General features: G+C 39.4%; 3 protein-coding genes and 1 non-coding gene across 4 annotated transcripts in view; 1 reads left to right on the forward strand and 3 right to left on the reverse strand.

Annotated features, from left to right (window-relative positions):
* The window catches only part of LOC134815853 (tetratricopeptide repeat protein 28-like), a 108,924-nt gene that overhangs the window by 63,057 nt on the left and 18,967 nt on the right, over positions 1-26,900 (reverse strand). The window lies entirely within an intron of this gene.
* LOC134814855 (QRFP-like peptide receptor) lies at positions 5,471-6,621 on the forward strand. The gene is made up of 2 exons (XM_063823154.1): positions 5,471-5,579; positions 5,699-6,621. The coding sequence occupies exons 1-2, from the start codon at positions 5,471-5,473 to the stop codon at positions 6,619-6,621; spliced, it is 1,032 nt and encodes a 343-aa protein (XP_063679224.1).
* Positions 6,945-26,889, reverse strand: LOC134815854 (plexin-A1-like). The gene is made up of 20 exons (XM_063824438.1): positions 26,767-26,889; positions 26,495-26,588; positions 23,016-23,191; positions 16,080-16,228; positions 15,710-15,882; positions 15,228-15,300; positions 14,807-14,968; positions 14,426-14,531; positions 13,938-14,168; positions 12,880-13,098; positions 11,820-12,016; positions 11,535-11,688; positions 11,129-11,378; positions 10,837-10,999; positions 9,864-10,031; positions 9,558-9,728; positions 9,331-9,449; positions 8,542-8,827; positions 8,126-8,264; positions 6,945-7,948 (listed from the first exon to the last, which is right to left on the reverse strand). Exons 11-20 carry the CDS (start codon positions 11,826-11,828, stop codon positions 7,587-7,589), a joined length of 1,821 nt encoding a protein of 606 aa, XP_063680508.1. The 5' UTR covers positions 11,829-12,016; positions 12,880-13,098; positions 13,938-14,168; positions 14,426-14,531; positions 14,807-14,968; positions 15,228-15,300; positions 15,710-15,882; positions 16,080-16,228; positions 23,016-23,191; positions 26,495-26,588; positions 26,767-26,889; the 3' UTR covers positions 6,945-7,586.
* Positions 16,727-16,837, reverse strand: LOC134816196 (U5 spliceosomal RNA). Its single transcript, XR_010160382.1, has one exon. It is a non-coding gene; the product is annotated as a U5 spliceosomal RNA (small nuclear RNA).

Consider the following 26,900-nt stretch of genomic DNA (forward strand, 5'->3'; position numbering starts at 1 on the left):
GTCAACTGTCCTCCGAATATGACTAACTACTTACTACTTACAGTTATACAGTAAACATTCTATATCTGACCCTCCAACATATCATACAGAAAATTTAATTTCCCTGAAAATAAACTCCAGTCAAGTTACTTAGTCTCTTATCTCCCTCAAAGTAGAGTTATATCAAGTTAAATTTGATAACTACATATTATATAATGTGCAGTTCAATATTTTACATAATGTTCCATTTTTCGCCACCTTATGACTATGAGTTATTTTATTTATTTAGAATAAATAGTTAAATAATGAATAAAGTTAGTGCATGAAAGCGTTTATCTATTATTGGCTGAAAACCAGTCAACCAGTGTGACTAGACTTCAGATTTGAAACTGGGAGAATAGTCTTGAAAATTGAGACACCTAATATTTGTAACGGAGACATGCAATGCCTTTTAATATTTAAATACGCGACAAAGTAATAGTGTGCCGTATAACCATTGATTGGAGTTATAAATTTACGCTCCTAATATAGCCATAGGAGTATAATATAATAAATTTCGTAAGTATTATGACAGTAAAATAAGCGACTGATAGTGATATAAATACGGTGTTATGAGGAAGTCGCGTCTTGAAATCTCGAACTATTAGTATTAGTATTAAAACCCTGAAATGAAAGTTGAAGTTCATGCTCGTACTGGTAGGTATAATATGGTGTTTAGGGAGATCCTCCCCGAGAGAGCAATTACCCTGCAATCCAGACAGAAATGATAATCCCAACTTCCACTATTTATGTTCACTTACATTGGATAGTACCAGCTCGGTGCAGGCTTCGTCAGAGATCACGTGACTATAGTGCATATATCACTTTGTCACTGCGTGATTCACTTACAGACAGTGGACTTAAAGAGCCGATTGAATGTGCACTATTATCCCTAACATGGCAAGCCATTGACTACTTGATTGCTCCATTTGCTACCTTCCTTAACTATCGTGCCTCAGATTTACGTGTATTGAAAACATTTTCTGTTGCTTCCGAAATACAATAAAATGCTACAAATTTGGGGTTTCAGTCTGTTGTGAGCCAGTTAGTGGCTGTTTAAGGTTTTGATCCTAAAGTCACTGTTTTTAATTATCAACAAAAAAATGCTTTCCAGTTATTAATATTAAGATTTACCTTGGGAATGGGCCAGAAATTTGTTTGTTTTCTGAACTTCCAGTTCCAATAGTATAACACAAACATACTACAATTAACTTGCCGAAGCCCGAAACTAGATCGATTTTCTCTGAAGTCTGAAGTGGGTTGTCAGATAGCAGGGCAAACTCGAGTTACCTATGGCCAAAAAGCATAGTACCTATTTCTTAAAGTATTTTGATATCAAAATGTTCCCCATATCATCTGGAATTTACCAACTAATAGCACTATAGACATACCGAAATAGAACACTGCAACAAACACGAAACTATCATCAACAAACTCAACACAACTCACATAAATAACGGAGGAACAGCATGATTGCATCTTCTTGTTTTGAACAGGACTGTAGTCACACCATTCGCAAAGCTGACCCTCAGCCTGAGGGTAAGACATTACCAATCTATTGCACAACTATTACTAAGAGGGCATTAATTTCGAGACTATTACCACAAATAACCTCTCCTTTATTACGAAATTTTTGCCAACTAACAGTAACACATCACCACAACAGTCAATTTCGCAACACTCACTAAACGCCTTATAAGGCGCCTGAGAAATTGGATCAAGCCGAACTGACCTAGACCGCCCCTCGTCACTACCATTCGAACCATCCTCTCCTTTTTGTCTCTCAACCTGGGCCAAATTTGTTACTCCAGTACATTTGCATCACTTTATAATTTAGTTTTTTAATAGACTCTCCGTCGCGTTACCTGACCATACAGTTTAATGTTCGCTACCATGGCTGGGCGCTCCTTTACTTCGTTGCACTTGCCCTAGCCGGGTTGGGGGCTGATGCGTTTATTGCTCAAGATTGCCGGTCTATGATGCTTACGAACATAATATCCTTATATATATAATGCTATCGCCTATCAGTAATATTATTTCACTGTGATACCCACTAGCAAATATTCGGATACTACTGAAACTCTGCAAAACCCTCCAGCTATTGATTTAACCCCCAAAAAACGTTGGTGTATAAAAAATACCTATTCATTAGTCACTGAGCAACATATGACCTAGACTTTTTATTTATTTCGAGTCAAATGTTTTCTTTTCTGTCTCGAGAGACAAAAAAGTCCAGAAACTCAACAATGTTCCTATCAAATGTTAGCAAAACGGACACACAGTTTCCGGCAATTTTTTCCAAAGGTGAAGGTTATATGTTCTTCAATAAGTGATAAGTCGTATATATATATACGAGTTAATTAATTAATAAAACATGCATATTCGGTTTCGTTTGGACCCATTCCGAAGTATTTCATATCTACCCCAAAACCCAAACTCGTTTACCATTCGTGGTTCGGTATTCCCTCTGATAAACCTTTTTCAAACCTCAAGTAGATGCAACAATTAATCTATAGTACAACAAGATTGAATACTTGATCCGAGATTCGCATTTCAGGTATAGTCGTGAGTTGACCATAATCGAGGATCACCAGTTACGTGAAGTAAATGTCTTAATGAATTAAAAAAATTCCAATGTATATTAAAAATAGTATCGCTAGCAGAATGTTGTAAAAGATAAAGGCAAACATCAGATGCATTTTGCTAAGTGCATCTATCATAATTACCGAAATAATTGCCAACCTTGCAGAACATTGCTTCTAGTATTCATGTGAACTTCGAAAATCGTCTGTCTCTATGTCTTTCAGTCCTAATCAAGCATCATTATCATGACTATATACCCGAATTTCTCTGGGACGAATCATTAAATGGATTGATGAGCATCCTAGTGCTGCTCTCTGACAATTCCAGTTTACCCGCAGTTAGTAACCTCACATAATCGTCTTAGCGATACAATGAGACAAAATGGTGTCTTATTACGGGGGTCCCCAAGTTGTAAATTAACGTATCCTTGCAAGAAGGTTGCACCAACAGTAACTCGTCCTATATCATACCAATGGTGGGTTGCTATCGAAGTTATAAGCAAGCTGCTAATAAATGTATCAACAACCTATATGTAGTAAGCATGCACGATTTCGTTGACGTTAGTTGCTTTGATAACCTGATTTTGATTAATTTTGGATTGCTATAAGACAATTATGCATGAATTTATGATCAATATACTCGCTATGACCAACTTGATAAGTGTCACTAAACCCACTAGCAAAGCTCCAACCATGAAATCCATTCCTAAAATCATTAAAGTGTGAAATGAGGACGGTTCTGCCTCTCAGACGATCAAACAGTTTTTGTTACGGGCCATTCTTATCATTTGACCCGTTTAATGAGGGAGTTTCATATGTTGACAAGTAGTATTCGAATTTCGTTGATTTTAAACTTTCGCTTGACACACTCAATTTTCTTGGATACACTAATCCATTGCTCACAAATCCGGAAAGGTTTGATTTACGCACCTTCAGAGTCTCAGTGTCTTGAGGTGAAAGCAATTGTGCCTTTCACAGACAAGCAATAGGACATTCTCTAAATTCAACCACCCATATATGTACTATTGAACCCCATGTGTGCGTCTGAACACAATCAAACTTCAGTTAAGGCGTAGACGAAGCCTACTCGCTAGGTCTACGGCGGGCCATGTCAATGTATCTTCTGGTGTCTCCTCACATTCGAGCCATTGAGATCAAGCTCCGAGCCGCAAAGAGGCATATGGGTTTCGTGTTTCAGGATCTCCTCTCAAATGTCTTCACGCTATTACCAAATCAATCGTTCGACGTCGATTGAGTTATTTGCGGCATTGGAACCTCAAAATATCAGCGCTTTTCCCAACGAACTGGGATTAGTTACAGAAAGATTCACCCCAAATAGCATGGAATGAGCTCGCTTCCACTACTGGGATCTGTTGCATCTATCTCTATGTCTCTACCGCAGCGCGTCGAGTCTTCATGTACATATTGAAAACCCAGGATAAGACGCCACCACTCAATGAAACAAACGTTCTAATCCACCCCACGCTTTGGAAACACTGCAGTTAAATTCCAGTCAAAAGTTAGAAGTGAACGTTCCAACCAAACTATTGTTAAATCATTTGCAGTTAAGGGACCTAAATTTGGATCTCCCAACAATCTAATCATCAAAATATCTAGAAACTTCTCAAAGATAATCATCCAAAAGTTCAAGTGTGTCTCTCCCTGATAAGTCGCCGGACCGAGTCATGTTAGTACTCGTCGAACTAGACTTATGTTGTGTTGCCAAGCGGCGGACTCTATGCGTCTTTGGGGTGGTTAAATGGAAAATGGGTAAGTTTTGACGGAATACTAACAGTAGGCTAAATTGGAAGGCAAATCTCCCAAGCAAAGACCGTTAGTTTTGACAATATCGTGTTTAGGTTAATCCAGAATGAACGTCCTTTTCAAACCTATTGAAATTTTATAAAAATTAAAGTAATATAACAACATACGATTTAAATATTTCCAGTTTTGGACAATTTGCTAGTTAAGTCAAGGATAAGTTGATATAATTGATATCAGTTTAAATTGTATCTTTCCCAATAAATCTAATAAAAAAACAAATTGTAACTGTGAGTGACAGTGCAAAGACAATATGTTGCAAAGCATTATTATAGTTTAGATGGACTAAAGCAAAATTAACAATAAATCATCCGTACAGTGTTTCGAATATTCCAAAGTTCCTATTAAAAGAACCAATGCATTCTATATATCATGTGAAAATTAAATGTCATCTCCTGTTCTTATAGTCTTATCTGTATCGTAATACAGCAGCATTATCAATAACTTATCTACCTAGAATTCTCTAGCAGGATACCCGAATCTTGTTGCAAATGGATTGGTGAGGATCGTGTCGTGTCTCTCTTGATAGGATTGCTTTCTGTTTCATCACCGCAGGTTGATAACCTCTACATTAATTTCTTGTTTTATTTGCGGTACTCCACAGAGAATGAGACAATATGAGTGTCTATACGGTGGTCACCCCAACAGATTGTGAATTAATGAATCCTTGCAGTTCGGTTTGACCCTACTAGTACTCTTGGTTTGCTGATCATACAATTGGTAGTCGCCTTGCTCCAACTTCTTGATTATATTTTATAAGCACAGCTTTCCTTAAAGTTAAAATGTAACATCAAACATGATATGTATTAAGTTGCATAGAATATCGTTTGTACGTAAAGTTCGTTTGATATAAGGCCTTGATTTTAAATTAATTTTGGTTGCTATAAGACCAGATTGAGTGCATGACACTATTGCTAAAACACGTGATCGTCTCCAGACTCAACACATTAATAACGTTCACTAACCCACTACAAAGATTCCTGATACCAACACATGAAATAACCACTGTGACACAGGTAAAATGAACATTTTTGACGGAGTGTGGTAAAATGAACGGGACCGAGGATCTACTGCCGCCTCTCGAGGAGAGTTCAGGACACATCTTTAGCCTTACCAAGACCATTCTTATCATTTTACTGATCCTGGTCTTCATTGAGGGTAGGTCATTCATTATTTTGACAAAGTAAGTAAATATCGAAGTTCAGATTGCCCATTTTAAACTTTCGCTAGCACAACCAATCTCTTGGACACACTAATAAAAAACCATCTCTCCACAGGAATCACGGGAAATGGGTTTGTTATTCACGCGACCTTCAGAGTCCAGGTGTTTAGAGTGGACAGGAGCACTGTAGCTTTCATCAGACATCTAGCAATCACGGACCTTCTCTACATCATCCTCAACATCCCACCCCTCGTACTCTTCATCGTCACTATGACCCCCGGACCCGGCGTCTTGGAGACCAACCTTAAACTTCAGGAGGCGGTAGACAAGGCCTGCTACGTGTTTGGTAACGCTCACGATGCCATGGTCCACTGCAATGTTATCTTTATCCTGGTGATCTCCATCAACAGGTTCCTGAGGTGCATGAAGCCACTCCAGATCTCCGTGATGACCTCCCGGCAGGAGGCGTGGTGTTTGGCCGGGTTCTGGGGAGTTGCCCTCGCTCCTTCTCTTGCTAAGATATGTCTTCAGGCTGCTACCGTTCTACCAGTCTACCATTTCGAGTCCCAGACTGCTCGATGTGAGTTCAGTTTGACCGGAAGTTGGGAAACCTACAATCTCATATCCATCTGCACTGCTTTCTCCCTTATCACACTCTGCAATCTGGGCCTCCTTATTCTCAGTCTCAACAGACAATCCAGACTTCTCACCAAACGCATGCGGAGGATGAAGCTTCAGGCTTTTCTCATCACTGGAGGAATCTCTTGCATTTTCATCATGTCATGGCTACCAGCTGTCGCGTCGAGTCTGTTGTCATGGTTACAATTGCAAACACCGATGGAGCTAAAGTACGCCACACACCTCTACATAATCAACACTTTCTCAAACCCCATCCTCTACGCTTTTGTGAATACTGGCTACTTCAAATTCCTCCAGTTCAAGATCAAGTTTATGAAGCTGAAGTTCCAGACCAAGCTGATAGGATTAATGTTGCAGTTAAAGGGCGTCACAGGTTCTGACTCCCAAGCAGACGCCTAACTCAAAACACTATTCCCTTTTTAGAAACCTCCCTCACTGCAACAACAATCATCCATAGGTCAAGGTGTGTATAACAATAGCCCATATAACAGTCGCTTCCGGACGGGATGTACAATAGTTTAGTAACTTGTGGAACTAATGATTATGTTTTTGTACCAAATTGCCGGCGACAATATGGCGTGCTTTCGTGCTGATTTTTTAATGGAAAAATGTGAATTTTATGTGAATACTAATAAGTGGCAATAAATTTGAAACAAATTTCAACCATAAGACCCCTTATTTTAATTCGATTGTAGGTCAACCAAGAATGAACGTCCCAATTTCAAATATCGTGAAATTATTATAAAAATTAAATAATATAACAAAATATCTTTAATATATTTCTCTTTTGAACAATCATTAAGCTAGTTGAGTCAAGGATAAAGATAATAATTTATAATCATATCAAATTTCACCTCTTGATCCAATAAAATCTGCAAAAATCATGAAATAAATAACTTGGTAACTTGTCGAGTGACAGTGCAAAGACTGACAATAATGGTGCAAAGCATATCATACAGACTTTAGTAATGGCTGTACAGAAAAATAATTCAAAACTCAGTCCGGTCACATGGTTTCGAATTGTTTGAAAATGGTTCCTACTTAAAAAATGACTACATCAACATGCAAAAATTAATTATGATAGAAAGTAACTGAAACGTAATGATTTCGGAATATCATAGACATATAAGATTGTCGATAGATAGGGAGACTTTAGAAGTGGTAGCCCTATTACGGTTTCCAGTAACAATGTTGTTGATAAACTGTGCATTCTTTGTTATCTCAGGAATGTAGCTTCACACGGAGCTGTTTTGTACATTTGATGACAATCTTTTGCTCCTTTCACCGGTGGTCACCACCTGATAATATCACCATCTCTCATCTCCTAAAGTAAAATACAGAGCGTACCCTCACAGCGCCCTATGCTACACCTTAACAGGATCAAAAGCAGCTGAGTCAGAGTTATCGAGGCCCACATCAGCAATATAACTGAACTGATTAGCTAGGTCTCTGTATCCCTTGTCCTGGAGAGCCTCCCGCAGCTCCTCGCTAAACCTACACCCGTAGTTAAACAGCTCGTAGAGCGCTGAACGCCTGCGGAGGGTGGTCTCTGTTTTGTTTTTAGTGAAAGCAGCGTCTACCTCAGCCTCAGTGACGGGTCGGCAGGTCGTGATCTCCCCGTAGAACTCCCGAACGTGCTGTTTGTAGGTTGGGATCTCTTTACAGTAGAGGAGACGTGAGGATTGGGAGGACTTGTCTATCGTCATGTCTTCGTAATAGGTCGCATCTGATGAGAAGTGGAATGTTCAATAAACTATACAGCACATATATTAGTATTACTGGGCTAAAATAAGTTATTGTGCTAAAATTTGTAATTCCTGATATAATAATAATAGTAAATAATAAATATAGTAAATCAATCTTTTTATCAAAATACCAATCAAAGAGAGTACAGTAGACGAACCGATAAAAGTCTGGGCGATGACTGACAGGCAACTGTCAATGTTATTGTTCTTTCGGACATCAAACACTACGTCGGGTGACTTTATAATGCTGATCCAGTAGCGTAGAGGTAACGCGTTATTCTTCCACGTGTGCAACACCTGATGTCACATGTTGTTACAAGTTGTGCACGAGTTATTATAAGTAGCAGATGATATTCTATTATCTGGAAGTGGAGGGGGCTAAGCATAATTCGTGAATGAATTTTCGTCATAAAAATTACTAAAAAATTGATAGATTCACTCAATTGGGACTCAATTTTTTGTCCACGAATGTAAGCAATCTTAGTTCATATTCATATTCTTGAGTTACGTAAATGAGATTTGGACAAAATTCGATAATTATCTAACATTTGATGTGCACACCAGAAAGACATACCTCAGGATCGTTTATCTGTAGTCTGGCGGCTTCAGAGTCTAAGAAATCCATCAAGTATTTTACACATGGTGGGAGAGCAGTGATACCCTCATTTGGTGTAAATATTACATTGAACAAGTCGTCCACGAACTTCTGAAGAGGTATTTTAGTTGCAGAAAGTCGAGTGAGGAATACTTCTGGAACCGTTTTGACTCCTGTCATCCCTTTCCCGTCTGATTCGTTGTCAACCTCCCGTTCAAGATGCCACACCCGACCGTTTTCTATTTCTCGAAGGAGAGAATTGCAACTGAAAATGTCTCTCTTTTAAACTTTGTTCATTTCGCGCGGAAGTGGTTAAGTTAATGAATAAAAGTTATGAATCATTACAACGAAGAGTTATTCGAGTATTTCTACTATGAGGCATGAGCTTATTTGGTAAAAATCTTCGATATATCGTAATCATAATTTGTGTCTGGTAATGATCAGCAAAAATTAATTCAGTTTTGACGTTTCCTAGGACGGTTATCCCCTCAGAAATTCGCACGACTTAATGACAGTAATTTAAAAGTGGTCATAAAAACATAATGGGCATTGAAATGGACTATGAGAAATCATTGAGAGTACCCAATTTAGGAAATCCCGACTCCTCAGCCATTTTATCAATTTGTGTTAATTCCAGTTCGAGTGAAGACTCGACATTTATAACACCCTGTCAAGTTAAATATTAGATGAATCTGATCATGAATCTAATCATTCAATTATATGCACGTATTTTACGCTAGTACTTGTCGTATTTAAGAGGATATTGACCTGGGAGCACCACCACTCTGCGACATAAATGGAGGGGGAGATTGTCTGGGGATACATTGGAACACAGCCTGGTCGTCTATATTGAGGCTCCCCAGCGTGTCTAGCTGCTTCCACCCGTCCTGGGGTTGTGGAATTTCATTTAAAAAGGTTTAAACTAGAGTCTTTGCCACTGTGATATTTCAAAAAGGAAGATAATCCCCGGTAATCTAGTAAATAGTCCTCATTACCTGGGTGTTGTGTAACATATCCACCAGTCTGAGGGAGGAGGAGCTCCCATTCTTCCACTCTACATCTACATCATTAGGGGTGGGTTTTAGAGAGTCGGGTACTGTGCGGTACATGGCATCTATTATCTTAGCTTTAGCTTGAGAGATGGTGTCACATGACAGCAATGAAACCTGGGTATAGGGTGTTGGGAGAAACTATTCTTCAATATTAACAAGTTCTTCCTATATTTCATGTTAACGGCATTTAATCGAGATACACAGGTGAACAACAATATTGATAACTTGTGGTGAAGCTAAATCCCCAACCTGGCAGGATTTGAGTGGAGTGTAGGGAGTATCCTTGAGGTAAGGATCATCCTCCAGATAGACCATTACATTGAGTTTGTTAAAGTCGGTAATCCTACTGAGCAGGTTCTTCTCATGTAGGGCGTAGCGGGCGTTACCCGTGATGTAGTCCACTGGACCCTTCTCGATCTGTGATAATGTTGATTAGTTTAAAAGTTTATTTGTTCAGTTCTTTTAGATCTCTTTCTCATTAATTTGGTAAGGGCAATAAGGGTGTCCACTGTCCGGATGTGTGGCGATTAATCATAGATCATTTATCAGTAAAAAGACTGCTCGGAGATAGTTCACGTTTGTAGATGTCACAAACCCAATGATGGTAGTAACCTCTTAACAGAGTAAATGTTGGAAGAATAGTTGCTATTTGTGGATACTGGATATACATGTAGTCCAGTGCGACCCAGTCTAACATTACTGACTACCTCTTTACATTGCATTTGCTACACAGTCAAAAGCCAATAATCTAGTTTTCAAGAGCCCCCAGGGACACTGCAAGTGATCTTTGCAACATGTTAACAATCCCACTTCTACTACCATTACCAGGGGGAGGAGGTTAAGAAAAAATAGAGTGGGTGGATCGTAATGATTTGAACGTGTAAAAGATACTGATATCCAGTTCCAGGTCGTGTAAACTGAATGTTAACACAGCTACCTGTTGTTTGTTAACACAGCATGTTAACACAGCTACCTGTTGTTTGACACGTTAACACAGCTACCTTTTGTTTGACATGTTAACACAGCTACCTGTTGTTTGACATGTTAACACAGCTACCTGTTGTTTGATGTACACAACATGTTAACACAGCTACCTGTTGTTTGATTATACAGCATGTTAACACAGCTACCTGTTGTTTGTTAACACAGCATGTTAACACAGCTACCTCTTGTTTGACATGTTAACACAGCTACCTGTTGTTTGACATGTTAACACAGCTACCTGTTGTTTGATGGCTCTGTACAGCACGTAGAGAGGTTGTCCTGCAGACTCCACCAGGAACGAGTGAAGGTTGAAGGTCAGCCAGTTACTCAGGTATTTCTCAGTAATGTGCTCTGAGCGGCGCAATAACAGCTTCATACGCCGCGCATCGTTATTCACAGTGCTGAGGAGGAGGATAATTGTGTAATAAGTGTTTGCCAAGTAACGCTTGAGAGCGGGACATTGTGAGCATGGAATGTATGGTTCAAAATCAGGAGCAATTTCAATTTGAAAATCTTAGCTCATCACTCACTCTTCAATAAGTTTAGAGAGGAGTTGCTTTAATATGGAGGTGATATAACTCATGTCATCCATCAGAGACACAATAATGAGAGCAGCAATGTTGCTCTTGTCTCTTTTTGAGACTTGTCTCTGTTTGTCCAGTGTCTCGACCAGGGTTAACAGGAACTCCTCTTGTTTGATGAGTTTCTCGAACACAACAAGACTCTCCTCGTAGGTGGCCAGATCTGCAGGGTCCTGGAGGACCGGGTAGTCGTCTTGCGCTGAGGAGACCAGAGTGAGACATTGAGACATTGAGACAGAGAGGCGCTGCTCATCAGCTACCATATAAATGGCACAATAATGTTATTAAACATTCACGTCAGTTATATTCAATATTCACAATAAAAAGTATTTAAAAGTCGTCAATAGATAAGGACCTGGGAAGAGAACTTTGAGAGCGTACTCATCAAATGAATGGTATGGAATAGTAGCAGGACTGAAGTCACTGTTCAGATCAGCCAGGTCTGTTTGCAATTCTGTGAACACTTGTTTACACTCCTCCGCAAGACGCACCTCTATCTTCTCCATCTCCTGTTAAATTGTGGTAATCATGGTAACCGTTGTTGTGGGCTGTCGTGACAACAGCAGCGAGAATTAATTGTGGAGATGGAAACGAACGGGTAAGGGAGGGGGTGGGATAATAGCGAGCACGTGTAACTCACATGTAACATCAAGTGTTTAACTGTTTCTTCTGTTGAACTCTCCTCTTGTGAAGGAGACAGACGAGTCCGAGGAGAAGTATCACGACTATACCTCCAGCAGCACAGGCCCCCACTATCCCTATTATATTACCCTTTATTGGGATCTCCTTGATAAAGGTGCCAGGTATGGGATCTGATCTGAAGTTTCCTAAAACCACCTGAGTAGGATATAGACGGTGAGAGGGATGTATAATTTGAAATTGTAGGATTATGCAGTGTAGGTTTTAGTGAGGAAGTGCAATTCTTGCAGGGCCCTGCATATTTTATTTGAAATTAGATGCTGGGCCTCTGAATATTTTTGATTTTAATGCCCTAGGTGCGGCTGATGTTTAATATAATAATTTTAACTGTAGCTAATAATTTTAACTGTTGCTTGCGTCAGCAATATGTCGGTGCCAGTTGAAACTTCTAATTCATATTAGTGATATTTATTTCACGATAATCACGAAGTGACAGGGTGATCTAACAGAAAATGAATATATTAACAAGATCGCTTTTAAATATTAAAACAGGTAAGTGAATATTGATGCTCAATCGTAGTTTTGGTATAGTTAAGGGGGCCGGGGGGGGGGGGGGGGGTCTTCATCAAAATTCTCTCGAAATTGACTTTATAGTTGTTTCTGGTAGAAGGGAGTGATATCTACCAGCTGCTTTTGGTCCCATGGAAAAATATTGTTCCTAGCCGAAATTATCGCCAGTCTAAGGTCAGCGCTTATGTGTAATTGTATTGCGCGAGCGATTTTCAATCGCAAATTCTGAAAATCGAGTCTAAAAATCTATCTTCTCCTACATTTTATGAGTAATCACCCTGAAACTTTCAGGATATGTTCTAAGAGCCATTTAGAAGAGATCGTTCAAGCCAAAATTTTGAGATAGGCCTTTAAAAAATTTTTATTAATTTTTGAAAATCTTGGACCTGAAAAAATCGTAAAAAAACTCTTCATCAAAATTAAGGGGGCCGGGGGGGGGCCCCCCCCGGCCCCCTTAAACCACAGCTTTAGTTCACCTACAATCTAATTACCGTAATATTGATGCTTCTGGAGATAACATTCTTGTCGTCGGGAGGAGATTCCTCGCCCGTCGTCGTCTGTCGCCGCCGCCGTGTGGTGATATCTTCTGGAGCTGGAGCTAAAAGATCGGGCACGTCGCAAGTCAGGATCGTGTCGGACACGTCCAGACCCAGGCATTCTGTCTCGTTCAGCAGAACTTTTATCCCTTTCACTCGGTCAAAATATCTACCCTGCAAATTTGTAATATTAAATGGTTACTCTTAAAAGCAAATATCGTTTCATATTTTAATAAAGAATATGACACGACGAATCAGACACCTATCGCCATAATTACGGAGAACATGTCACATTTGTGGCGTGCAGCATTTTATTTTATATAATGATAAAACTTTGCTATTAAATATTGCTATTGGATCTCACCTCTGTAATAAATCTTAGTGGGGCAGATAATTTATTCAAAATGGCTCGCCTTCACCATCGAATAGATTTTATGATTGTTCTTGTCAGTAAGAACTATAATTACTACTATTTCTCATTAATTAAAGCCAATGCCCTTTAACCAAGAAAAATTCGAATTCGTGTGATTACTTGAGGTTTTAACCGGGGTTCCGCCGATAGCGGTAGCCAATAAATTTGATTTTAAAGATAATGTCGCTTTCCGAAAGACACCAGAAACCGCACCACTACATTGGCTAGCCTAAATTACTTCAGAATTTTATTTACCGCCAGCTTAGCGTTTGGGTAGCGTTCAGCGACGTTAAGAGGTCAAGAAGTTGGTAAACTGGTCTGGTTTCCGCTATCCCAGACGCAGTTTGCTTAGAGAGGTTAGGTTGTTTAACATGGTTAGAAAATGAAGCCCTTAATCATTACCCTAATGCTATCATGCGAGCTCGGGAAGGAAGGCACCTTTATTGAGCTGAAGAGTAGGTTTTCGGTTCCAACGCGTTAACAACATAACGCAAAAAAATAGGAGGCAATTCCTTCCTGAGAATATTAGAATATTCTCTTGGTCGCAGTACTTGAACACCACAGTGGATTAGACAGATTATATTTTAACAATAATAATTACCGATATGACGAGTGGCTCCCCCGCAGAGAGGGAAGTGTCCATACCCTCCAAATCTATGACAGGGTTTGGATAAACAGTGAAGACGATGTTTTGCAGAACTGTTGTGTAATAATCTTCCAGGACCAGAGAAATATCAACTCGCTTTCCTTCGTCGCTTATGTTGACTGATTTAGCAATGGCTGGAGTGGTACAAACCATCGAACTGTCAGAAACAGTAGGCATGGGGAGACACTGAAAATAGAAAGGGTGGAATAATCAATCCTTTGATTCGTTTTACCAGCAGAAATCATATCTTATTAACTGAGCGTTCTCAACACACACACACACACTAGTTTTTGTAATTATATTAGCCGAACTTTGAATACAGGAACGACCGTCAACGACTACAAGAATTCAGTTCACAGATTGTAATGAAATGTGGGAGCAGTCAATATCGTGTAAATATTTGTTGCTCTCTAGGGTGTAGGCGATGAAACAAAAGATCGTACCGTAGTGTTCTCGGAAAGCACAGTGGAATCATCAGTGTAATAAATCTTCGCTGAGGTAATAGCTGTAAACCCTCGAGTACCCGTTAATGTTACGTTTATGCCACCCCTGTAGGATGTAGTTTGACTTAAAAGAGATGTAAGGGATCGAAGTAATACATATAGTTAAGGCCCTTACAAAGAGATGACGTTAGGTCATTGTAATCGAATTTCAGGAATGGGATCATAATTTTTTGTCGAGATTGGCGCTGTCCGCGCGCGCAAAATGTGCGATTTTCCGATGCTGAAATCAACTTGCTACAAATCTACGGCATTGATTTTCGCGCGTTCCATACAAGTCCGTGATGAAATAGGATGGGTAACTTTGACTCAAATTTCACTTACTCTCTCACGGTGTCCATTGGGAAAACTTTGACAATTTCAGGAACATCGATAAATGTGAACTTCTCGACACTGATATACTGAGCATTGTCTATATTAACAGCGACCTTCCCTTCCATCTGAGCTCCGTCTTCCAGAGGGATTGTACGACACCTAATCGTAGCGCTGAAGGATATAATGAGATTGTTAGAGCCGGTAAATTGTTGCCCCCTGGGGCGGCACTATACAATAGAGTACATGGAAGGTCCTGATTAACAGCAATTATCGGATGACATACCGGGGTTGGTCTGATGGTCCGTGTAGCATTTAGCAGAGTTACCTCTCCTTATAGTCAGCCTTGTGTAGAAGCACACATATTACCGTATAATTTTCTGACATAATATGAAAACAGTGGCAGTTTAAAAAGTCAAGAAGAGAAGCTTACCCCTTTGAGATGATCTGACAGGGATTTCCCGACAATGTAATGTTCATCTGCGCTCCCATGTCTAGCTGCGAGCCTGAAGCAAAATATTTCTGTTTTCTAATGTTAAGTCATTAATTTTAGTTATCCGTTATTCGATGAGTAATCAATACTCTCCTAAGGTGCAAACTTGTTAAGAACAGCCGTGTAATGTGATTAATTTAACACAGGATATAGTGAGAATTATTATATTTCCTTTAGCAACTTTAATAGATTACACATAGAGTACAGTGATAATTGAGGACTCCATGATCAAGTATGCGAACAAGGAAATAACCTAAGACACCACAAATTACGTAACATTTCATAACTTAACTGGGAAATGATTAATTATCGAATCTTTAGGATTTTCATCAATGTTCAGGTCATCAATTAGGTATCCAATATCTTATCTCGCATGACCATTGTCCACTAAAAACAAATCACGCATAACAATGATGTCTGACCTGATATATCAACAGTAGTGCCACCAGTTTTCAGTACAACCAAGGGGGTAACCTTAGAAATGCTCGCTTCTCGGTAACTGAAAGTGGAATCAGAGACAACTCTTCCATTAATACTGTTGAGAACTACTCGTCCTTCATCCGGTCTGGATACAGCTCTGGTTGTACAGGTTACTCTGAAGAGGTGTTTTTTATAGTTTATGCGGTGCAATGTCTTAGTCTGGGCTATTAATAGCCTTCAAATATCTCCATTTTAAAAGTTTTTTAATACCCCATGGATTATTAGCATAAAATTATTAATTTCCCAGAAATTTAAAAACCTGAGAACTGTGGATATTGGAGTATTGCTCACTAATTGAATTACACATATTACCTGGTTGATACTCTGTATCCAGAATCCTCAATGTCACAAGGTTGTCCAGCAACTGTCATGTTCTTGACATCACTAAACTGAATGCTGAGGTCGGTTCCCTCAACCGTCAGCAAGGTTCCACCTTTCAGAGGTCCTCGTTTTGGGTATGTCTGAAAAGTGTAGTTTTAGATGTTGAGGATAATATTATATTAATTAGGGACAGTGCAGCTACTCAGCATTTTATTTGTTAACAAGGAGGAATCCTTTTTGCAGTTTTTTTCCCCCAAAAATTTGAAACATAATACACATAAAGCTGTGGGATCGAATTTCAAATATGTAACGTTGTGTAATGTGTTCCGATACACAGCAATTAAATATTTATGGACCTTTGTGATAATATGTAAGCATATACATATATTATGTAACCATTTTGGTTTTATTCTATAGTTTTGCATCATTAATTAAATGGGCAAGATGGCATTATAGAGCTTGTTAGTGCTGTTATCGCCTTACCGCTATAAACGTGTTTTGCCACAAGCGACGATAGAAAATGTCTAAAATCAGTAACTTCGCATTTCAAAGCACTAAATACACTCACACCCTGACAGTAGTTTGTGCGGCAAAGCGAGTGCTTTTACATGTTTTTGTTACAACTTTCCTTATAAGTGTGTCCTCTGAGAGGACTACAGAAAAATATAAATGCTTGTAATGTTGCCCCACTGCACGGAAATCTTTAGTAAAAGGCGAAAGATTTATTCGTGATGCAATGAGACCAAGCTAACCTGAACATTGTTGAGCAGAACTATATATAACATACCAAAATATTTCCTTGTGTTTCACATTAAACACAAATTGTACGATTTCTTCCTCAAAGATTACTCTCTACCGAATGCCCGGAAAACTTCCTTGTTCAGTCAAAACATTAGTAATAAATGCGGTTACAGAATTTATAAGCGCAATTATCCTATAATGATCCGAATAACGAATAAGTTTGTCCTATGTTCGCATGTAACTCATATATAATAACTTTAGACATTTAAACCTCTCACCAAATTAGCATAATCACCGAAAGTTGCACTGAAGATACTTCTACGAAACCGTACAAACTTTTAAAGATAAGGATATTTGATACCAAACATTTCCAGTTACCATTTTCTGTTACCTCCTCACAGAAAATACTGAGATCCGAGATCGTACCATCTGACCGAGTGATCACTGTGACCACTGTGTGATAAAATCTAAATGTGGTGTTTTACAAACGCTTCAGCATGTGGTTGTATGGTGAAGAAGAGTGCTACAAGTTTGCAGCAGCTAGATTGGGAGGTTTCCTTGCGTTCTCATGTCAACACTACCGTTCAGAACGTAGCGCTTCTCTTTGACAAGTTCAGTGCACTTGTGGTGAACTACTAACAAGGGTTTCCGACCCATCTTAATTTACTAACACATTAAAGTACCAGTAGTATTGACATTGCTTGACAAGTGTCAATTACCTTGATTATTAGAAACCGGGACTTTTGTTATAAAGTCATGAATTAGACAATAATTGCTGCCTTATTCCATTAGGTTAATAAATTTATGCACAACGCGGACTTTGTATGCACATATGTAACAATAATAAAGCACCAGTAAGCGCTTGTACCATACCCTGATAATAAGGGATTAGATAAAGAGAAGATAATAATAACATGCTCACTCCTGCTCAGAACGGGTAACTTATTGTACAACTATTCCACAATTATGTGATTAAAGTTAACAACTTTGCACTTGTCGTGCTACACAAAGCTCTGTTTATCATTAAGATATTATAAAAGTTAGAGGATCCCTCATTATAGCCTGTAACTGAGTAATATTATATAAGTGATTGGTAGAGGGCCGTTACAACCGGCTAACATCGCCGCTCCATAACCAGTTCAATAACATATGCTACTGTATGCTGCGCGATAACCCCGGCTCACTAATCAAAATTAAGGCTCATATTTCGATCACTGTAACTCTTTCTGATCAAGTGATCCAGGCACAGGTACTGGAGTGTGCTGTGTTACATTCTAAAAATGGAGGGACCTTTCAACCGAGTGTTACAAAAAACGCGGCAGCGGTATAAAAACTTGTATTTCCCGAACAGTACATTCTTTGTGGAGTGTCCTAAAGGTGGTGTGGATACAAGCTTTTTGGTTTTGATCGCACTTCCGCACATGTCAGAAGAATGAGATTGTTTTGTTTAAAGAAATGTGAGTTAGGTAAACTGTAAGGCGGGAAAGGTCAAAGGGAGGAAGCTTAGGAAATTGTTTATGTTTAACAGCATTGTCTTTTGAAGCAGTGGATTAGATTAGATCCCTGGATCATAGTAAAACAGTTCATACACTACTACTACTATACTACTACTACTATACTACTATGTACTACTATACTACTATTCGTATACTAACAAATTTCTGTTTATATGTATATCAGGATTGTCACAACAAATCAGCCTCAAATCAGCCTCTAATCAAATTGAATTCTTATAGGTGACCTATTTAGTCACAAATTTCGCAAATTTTTAGTCTACAACAATTTTAGTCACATTTTTCGACTTTTCGAGACCATTTTTCCATTCCATTTTCCTTAAGAACGACAAATTTAGTCTACCCCGTCTGAGCATTACAGATTAAGCTGCAATGCATTACTCAGGAATTTCAATAACATCAGATCCAGATTTTGTGACTCTGTATCACTAAGTTCTTCAGTACACTCACTGTTCAGTTTCTTTTTCACCCTTTTTCGACTTTACCATTTTTGTCGGAACGACGTAGTTTATGTCGATATGATCCATCAGCCGTTTCAACAGAGCATGTATTGGGAGGAGCTCTAACCCTTTAAATACAATAGGAATTTGGTACGGTTTTGTGCAGTAGGAACGGTGATGTCTGAGTTGAGACACAGTTGATAAACTGCGGAGTGACTAAAATGCTATACAGCAAAAAACAGAACGCTCCAACCAAACACTCCACCTACTGATCCTAACCACCCTAACAACTCTCTAGCTCTCTCGCTTCAACCCTCATTCCCTCATTCCTCTTGGTGCACAAAACCATTCTAACCTATGTATGTCCCCCCTACGGGTTCCACAAGCCCAACGGTACATAGTTAGACGAAAAACAGAGAAGCCTTGATTGCCAGATCAAGGACTGCATCAGTAGCAGCGAAATACGGATATACCTTCTCCCTTACAGTCAGCGAGCTGACAACTATCTGACTGTGTCTTTTAGGCCTTGCCACACCACCTTCGCTATTGCATCCGCTCGCCCGTATTCACTAACACATACCACACCTGGGTTTAGTATGAAGATGTACGCATATTCACCCAAGATGCGGAGATGCCTCAGTTTAGCGAGTTGAGATACAACAGCAAACTCACAGGAGCATGGATCAGAATCATCAGTTACCAACCTGACACCGTTTCGGGGCTTTAATCGCAATACGGTTTCCTGTCAGTCGCCCCAGCAGTCCACTCTTGAACCACCATCTGATCCGAGAGTCACTTGAGGAGACCCGTTAGAGCTCGCAATTGGCGACGAGATAACGTTTATGGTACCTCTAGATGTTATAGTGAACTCTCAAGCTCCAACCTTCCTGAACTCCCACTCCCTCTTTCTCGATAACAAGTAAATCCACCTGGAACAGTGGGCTGCCTCTTTCCCGCTGTCCCGTACCAGCTTCTTCACCTCTCTTTCCCTAAAACCAATCCTCCTCGCAGCTCTCTCCAAACTCTGCGCAACAACTCCCCTAGCTCCAACTTCGACTGCGGCATTATAACAGCACCAACCTTTCGCCTGAATCTCAGCCTGCAGACCGCTGTATCGGTCGAGCTTGTACTCGTGCGATTCAGCGATCCGCTCTTCAGATGGTACTGTTAGCTCCCACCAAATAACTGTCTTTGCCGACCTTGAGAATATCACAAGGTCCGGCCTCAGCCGTGTTTCCACAATCTCACTGGGAAACTTAAGCTGCCCCTCAAGGTCTGACAGCACTATCCAATCCCGATACCCACTCAGGATCCCAAAACCACGACTCTCTTTCCGGTCGTCTGTACCTGCTTTTCTTTTCCCAGCAGGAACAAAATCAATGAACTGCCTTCCATCGCCGGCCTTGTTCTTATAAGTGTTCACTCGGCGATCACAATGGAAGACAACATGTTCAGAGATCTGCTTCAGAACCTTGTCGTGCCGCCATCTATACCTTCCTTGACTAAGGGCCACCTTACACCCAGCCAAAATGTGCTGAATGGTGCCCATCCTCTCCTCACATAACTTGCACTTCCCATCCTCATCTTCACTCCACTTGGAAACCATAGAGGGAGTTAAGAGGGTGCCGTACACAGCACTTAGCATGAACCCAATAAGTGAGTCACCATACTTAAAAAGTGTATGCCAGCTCAAATCCGTCTTCATTACGAGCTCTCTCCACTCACCCCACCTGCTCTGCATCTCCAGAGAACCTACTTGCACCTCCCTCTCTCTTTCAATGTTCTCCTTCACACTAAACAATGTTAGCTTAATAATATTCATGTCATATTTGCTCTACTAAAATTTTGGTCTGCTTTAAAATTAGTCGCCGAAAAATTTAATCTCATGACATTTGGTTTAAAACAATTTAAGTCAAAAGTTTGAATAAATTTATGGTAGACTAAATTTGTCGTTCATAAGATATGAACTATTATACTACTATTCGTATACTAACAAATTTCTGTTTATGCATGTATGTATATCAGGATTGTCACCAACAAACATCAGCTTCTAATCAAATTGAATTCCTATAGGTGACCTAGATGAAACCGACAGTGCCGCCATGGTGTCATCTCTTCGGGATCCGGATGTATGACCAGGGATACTTTTTATTTTATCAGTATTGGCCCCCCCCCCCCCATCTGTAAACCTGAACTGTACTACAGCTGGTCAGGCCGCTTAAACTTGTCTCTTCTTCTCACAAGGTGGCATATAACTCAACTCTTAATTACAAGGCAGATATTGACATTTCCTTATGAAGAGGAGCCGAGTGAGATGATAACTTTGCAAAGCTACACATGTTAATCGTTATAATAACTTTGCAGAGGGAGGAGAGAAAGAGGAAATACATGACACGTGTTCTGTAATTGGTGACCAGTCTAAACGTACCTGTTCTTTTACACTACACTATACCAGATCTGCATGTCTTTTAAACAGTTAACTGTTTAGTTCACAAAATTCTCATCATAAATCAGAACAATTTAATATAATGTTTAGCTGTGGCAAAATGATTCATTTCCGCTTATCAGGCACGTTTCTAAGGGAATTCCAGTGAAATAATTCATTCTGGGAAAATATAGTACAGTAGCAGTTAAATTACTTTCCACTAATGTACTAGAACATTGATCAAAACCTTAAAACTACGCACAAAAAATCTTTTTAACGTTTTTTAAAGATTAAGAAGAAATCCCTCTTTAATAAGAAGATCTTTAGTAAGATAAGCACACAATACAGCAAGTTATTGCTAATTGCACATAACCGAGAAAAGAGAAGATATTAATTATGATAATTATTGCTGAACAATGGACTCTAAGTTAAGGTTTCACTTTTCTAATTTCTAAATATACTGTTCCGTCATTAACAGAACAATTAGTATGTGATTTGTCAGGTTACAACTACACCACGGGCAGGATCATCATCTCCCACAGGACCAGCCATTAGAATGTACATTATTACACTGTACTTATCTAATTATATAATAAAGTAACTCTCGGTGGTTCTGGTGTCCCAGACAGGTGACTAATTGTACGCACGTGTAACCAATCACACGCCTCAAATTGATTGAAATCCAGATTGTAAATTAATATGTCAACTCTGGGGGTTCTAACATTCCTCCACAAATATCTCTCCAATTTGGAGGGTTGTAAAATACCTGGATGTCAATACCTGGAGATTGTTGTGTCCCGTATGATCCAGACGGTAAACCTAATGAACAGTGAGGACCTGAGCATTGCAAGCAATTAACAATCAACATAACAAAGATGAGCCAAGTGATTAACATCGCCGAATGAACAAAGGACCTTGCAGGACCTGGGAGCAGTCGGGATTGTCTGTTGAGTATTCAGCAGCGTCTAATGTTAACCAGATACCAATATACCATGATTATATATGGGAGCTATGTATTACAATAAAATGCGTATAATAACCTGCCGGGTATTGGGTAATAACATGAGCCTGCCAAATCGTCAGTTACATCAACAGCTAATAATATAATAATCCTAACTTTGAAGGAGGAATTCGATGTCTGTCAATTTTAGTCTTCAGATTCATTTTAAAGGATTAACATATTTAAAATATCGTTGACACCTGACCGTCGGAATTCTGCACAAACACATTTGGTGTGTATGAAAGCATCAATTAGCGCTGTAAATTGCCCCACAGGTCCCTCTAAAATTGTCTGTGAACTTGTTATAAATAAAGGACCGGGCATGTTCAGTTATACAGGCTCACTGCTCACCTTCAGATCGTATAATACATTCACACCTGATCAGCGAGCTAGGTTAAATTTTACATTGTACAAAACCACCTAGAAGAGTATATAGTTGCCGATATTCCGATGAAACGTTAAAAATGTGGTATTTTCCTCCGGTTTTAAGAATGTGCAGAATCTGGCAAACATATGACATACTTCTGACAAATTATTGTCAACAACAATGATGGTCTTTATTCCCTTGATAGATGAATTTCATGGTGTTCTGAACATTTAAGGCTTCGCTTGCACTTAAAGTTTTCGTCGTAAGACAAATTTATCATTTTGTATGGTCCACTCACTAATCCCCATCATTACAGGGGGAAGTCCTAGAGCTTTGGTATTTAATCACAAATTCGAATGAAAATGTAAAAACGTAAAATTATTTTCAACTGCATTGATGGACAATCCAGGTAAATAATCAGTTAATTATCTACCACTCACGTTGGTAATTATTGGGCCCGAGCACTTGTTCCCCGTAACTCGATTCTTTGGCTCACAGTCGTTAATCCTGACGCACGTGTTGATTGTCCGGCACCACGTGCAGCCGTAGCGCGCCTCCAGTCCTAGTCCTATACACGCGCTGCAATCCTGGACGTCTTCACAACTGTAGAGCACCACTGAGGGAAAAGAAGGTTAGGAATATTCAATATTACGATATTTTGTATGGCCTAAATCGAGACTTGGTGAGAGTTTAAACACGTTTTGTGACATAACGTGACACTCTTGTCAGTGACATCTCGTGTGCCACTCTTGTTTGTCAACCTATCCAAACCTTTATAATTAGCTTTATAATAGCACCAAGTACCAACGAAATTTTCCTGCTCTAAAAAACTAAAATTGCGTACTGTATCATACTACAAATCTATTACATTTATTGAGTATTATGTAACGCGATGGAAATATTTTAAGCGGGTAATATCCTGTCCAAACCGAGGATACATAACATGAATACTTTGTTGTAACTTTGTATGAAAAGCATTAATAAACAAAAGTAGAAACTGCTGCCCCATTAACCCTATACTACCTCATGCAACTTTATAATCGGTCATTTATTCATTCATGACCGGTTTGTTGCCAGTAGCTAGTTTTCGGGGTAAAATTCCCAGCTACAAGTACAACCTGTCCTTACAGTTGGGGAATCAAGTTTACATAATGCTGTTTAGAGTAATGTTAATCTTCTGCAATCTTGTTGCAGCGCACAATTACCCACCAGATCCACTACCGATGTTAGCAGTTAGTAACCTTAGCACTATTGGCTCATTACCTCCCCATTACCCCTCCATTACCCCTCCATTTAACCAATTACACCCGGCATCCCCGGAATTCCACATTTACCATTGGTAAACACTGCTAGCCCGGGGGAGGCAACTGTTTCCCTTGCAACTGGAAATGAGTTCATGTCATTGCTCCCATACCAGCTAAAGAGGTCTAGTAGGTTCTTTCAGCAAGTCATTGTACTGTTATATTAGGCGTTGTGAACAAGTCGTTATTATTGTATTATTAAGCTTTTAAAACCGAATACCGCCGGTAAGCATATCTCCAAGACATATTATATCCAAATATGTAATTGTTCATGCTGTGATTTATCGAGCCTAAATTCCAGAGCAAACACTCAAATTTATGTGTATAATATTTGAAATGTAATCATACCACTGAGCGTTAATTACGTATAAAGTAAGCATACTAGCGTCTCCCCAAATATAGCATTAGATTTCTAGCGGTCTCCCCAAAGACACAGGCTTGAAAGACTAAAGAGACCGTCAAGTTTAAATAGAGTCTATTCAGTGAGGAGCCAGATAAACGGGTACTCTCCACTTTCCAGGCTCCTGTGTGTCGTTTAGTCTGCCCTGGAGACTCACATTATATACCCACACTGTTGTATACAAACAGTCATACTCTTATGTAACTAGTGCGGACTCCCAAATAGTTACCAAGTTACCTGGTTACACGCTAGTTACCTGGTTACACGTCTTGTAGACTACTACAGACTACTAAAGCATCATTACAGAGGACATTTCATTAAATACACCTTCTATAACGTACCATTTGAACTAAATCCATTATCAGGTCCGGCTCGATCAGTGTCTTTAGCTTCTGGATCCATTACAATAAGGGAACGTGGGGTAAGGTTTGTATATTGGACCCCCCAGGAGAGTGGCAGGTGTACCCCCTCCCCCCTGGAGAGTGGCAGGTGTACCCCCCCCCCCATCCTTGATACCCTCTATTTCATAAACTCTCAATCTCAGACTTTTCAAAATAACTTTTCAAATAACCCCCGTTCAGTGAGTGAGCTAATTGTCACTCCGTGTAATATCAGTGCACTGTGTTTATTATACGGCTCGTCTGCAGACAGCCGTAGGTTTTAATTAATCAAATGACTAGAGAGCTCAGGATATAATAAGTTAATTAATTAAACGGTCCTCGTGACATAGGTGGCAGTTGTTTCTCCAATTGGTAAAGTTAGAACAGAGTTTGGATAGATTGCTTTGTACTGAAATTACTAGACAGAGGTTGCGATAGCAGATATCTCAGCACAAATAATGGACTTATTGAACATTGAACACTGGCTGTGTGAAGAATCAGATTTGACTTGCTTGAGTCAAAATTGACCGAGAGATCAAAATTGACCGGGAGTCAATTTTCATTTCTATAATTTAGTTAAGATGGTCAGGTGGATTTTTATTTTTTCATGTGAAATTAATCAAACAGCCACCTGGGATTCTGCAATAATGTGAAATTCCGCCTGAAAAGGAAATCTGAAAATGTCCCGCAGTCGAAACCTCCCCTCTTCCAACGAACCGAAAGTTAAAGTTCAAACACGACAGTTCTTTGAGCACTATTAAAATGTCATTCAGGTAATCGTTCAGATGTCCAAAAAGGATACCTTCATACTAAATAGTTCCTGGTACCTTGCGAAAACAAGGACGGTTCACTTTGTCGTATCCTTTCTTTATTCAACTACTCAACGTGACACCCACAATGACTATAATTCTCACAATTTGGATTCCTATCTAGAAAGTAGATCGGTGGGCCAACATTTCGCAAAATTAACATTTTGTAAAATGCTAAGATGTTGGTTAATGGATGAGAAAACATGTTCTTTTATCGCATTATACCATTTGAGTGGGTTGTTATAACCTGGTTATGTTAGTAACTAGGGCGCCACACTCAGATCACCGCCCAATTAGAGCTCATAACAAACAACTCTTAAACAGCACAACACAGGAAAGTTCCAGTCATTTCCGATGAAAATAGTATCCAAGCCGTGCATCATTCTTTATCTGTATTATTAAGCTGTGCCAATTTATTAAGAGGTAAAGTTTTGCCTATTGGGTTGCTATCATATCAAATCATGGACTAGATCCGAATTTTCACCAGATATCATGATTATTCATTATATTGGGCAGTATTCTGGTAATAACAAACACTGGCCTCGTTTAATACCCAGATTTACCGACCCAAATAAGGACCATTATGCACGCGACTAACTGCGCTATACAGTAGCTTCTAGACATTTGATTAGCTAATAGCTACTGGATTTACTGGTCACTGGTCTCTGCCTACTGGCAGGTGTCTCGATTATGGGATTACATGACCACGCATTCTCACTAGACAGAGGGCAGTTGAGCTTTTATACTGATTACTGACTAATAGAGTGAGTCTGCGAATTATTATTAAAATTGCTATCACAATCGCTCTTAAAATTAGCTCATAGGAATAAATAATAAATTGTAGTCGTCTAGAAATAGCAATTACAGGGTTAACCATGAATACACAAGTTGGGTAGTAGGCGGGACTAACATTCAGTGTGATAGCTAGATGTTAGTCGGTATAATACACCTTAACGGGGCAGTATTATCTTTTTCAGCAAATCACTGATTAAATAACCAAGTGTGAGGAGGTTTGAAAAGTGTACTCACATTTGGCACTATCAGAAGGGTTGTATATCTGAACACCCTTGTATGTAACGACAATTGGTAGGGACCTCGGAACGGCGGTTATGTTCATACTCGTCTGCAAATATGTGTATTAGTTAATCAGTTAGTAAGTAAGTTAGTTCGTGTGCAACCTTATCTAATGTTTTAGAGTGACTCAGTTGGACTAGCAGCAGGGCTATAAAACGAGAATCATAGAGATGATTACAGCCTCTTACGTCACATATATTCTAATTATTAACTTATAAATAACAAACCAAGGGGACAGTGCACTTAATACTCTGGTCATCATCAGAAGCAACTGAAGGGTTCGCTGCAGCGCTGATCTCCCCCGCAAAGTCTGTCTGTATCACGCACTTGTAGTCACCTTCAGTGGACATCTGCGGGAGAA

This window comes from Bolinopsis microptera, chromosome 5 (genome assembly GCF_026151205.1).
Source record: "Bolinopsis microptera isolate Bmic1 chromosome 5, MBARI_Bmic_1.0, whole genome shotgun sequence".
Classification (NCBI taxonomy): Eukaryota; Metazoa; Ctenophora; class Tentaculata; order Lobata; family Bolinopsidae; genus Bolinopsis; species Bolinopsis microptera.

Coding starts and splice junctions, on each gene's coding strand:
- LOC134814855 (XM_063823154.1), top strand. CDS start 5,471: ATGAACGGGACCGAGGATCTACTGCCGCCTCTCGAGGAGAGTTCAGGA. Junction 5,580..5,698: donor GATCCTGGTCTTCATTGAGG/GTAGGTCATTCA, acceptor ATCTCTCCACAG/GAATCACGGGAAATGGGTTT.
- LOC134815854 (XM_063824438.1), bottom strand. Junction 11,000..11,128: donor CTCTCTAAACTTATTGAAGA/GTGAGTGATGAG, acceptor CCTCCTCCTCAG/CACTGTGAATAACGATGCGC. Junction 8,265..8,541: donor TACAGATAAACGATCCTGAG/GTATGTCTTTCT, acceptor ATGTGACATCAG/GTGTTGCACACGTGGAAGAA.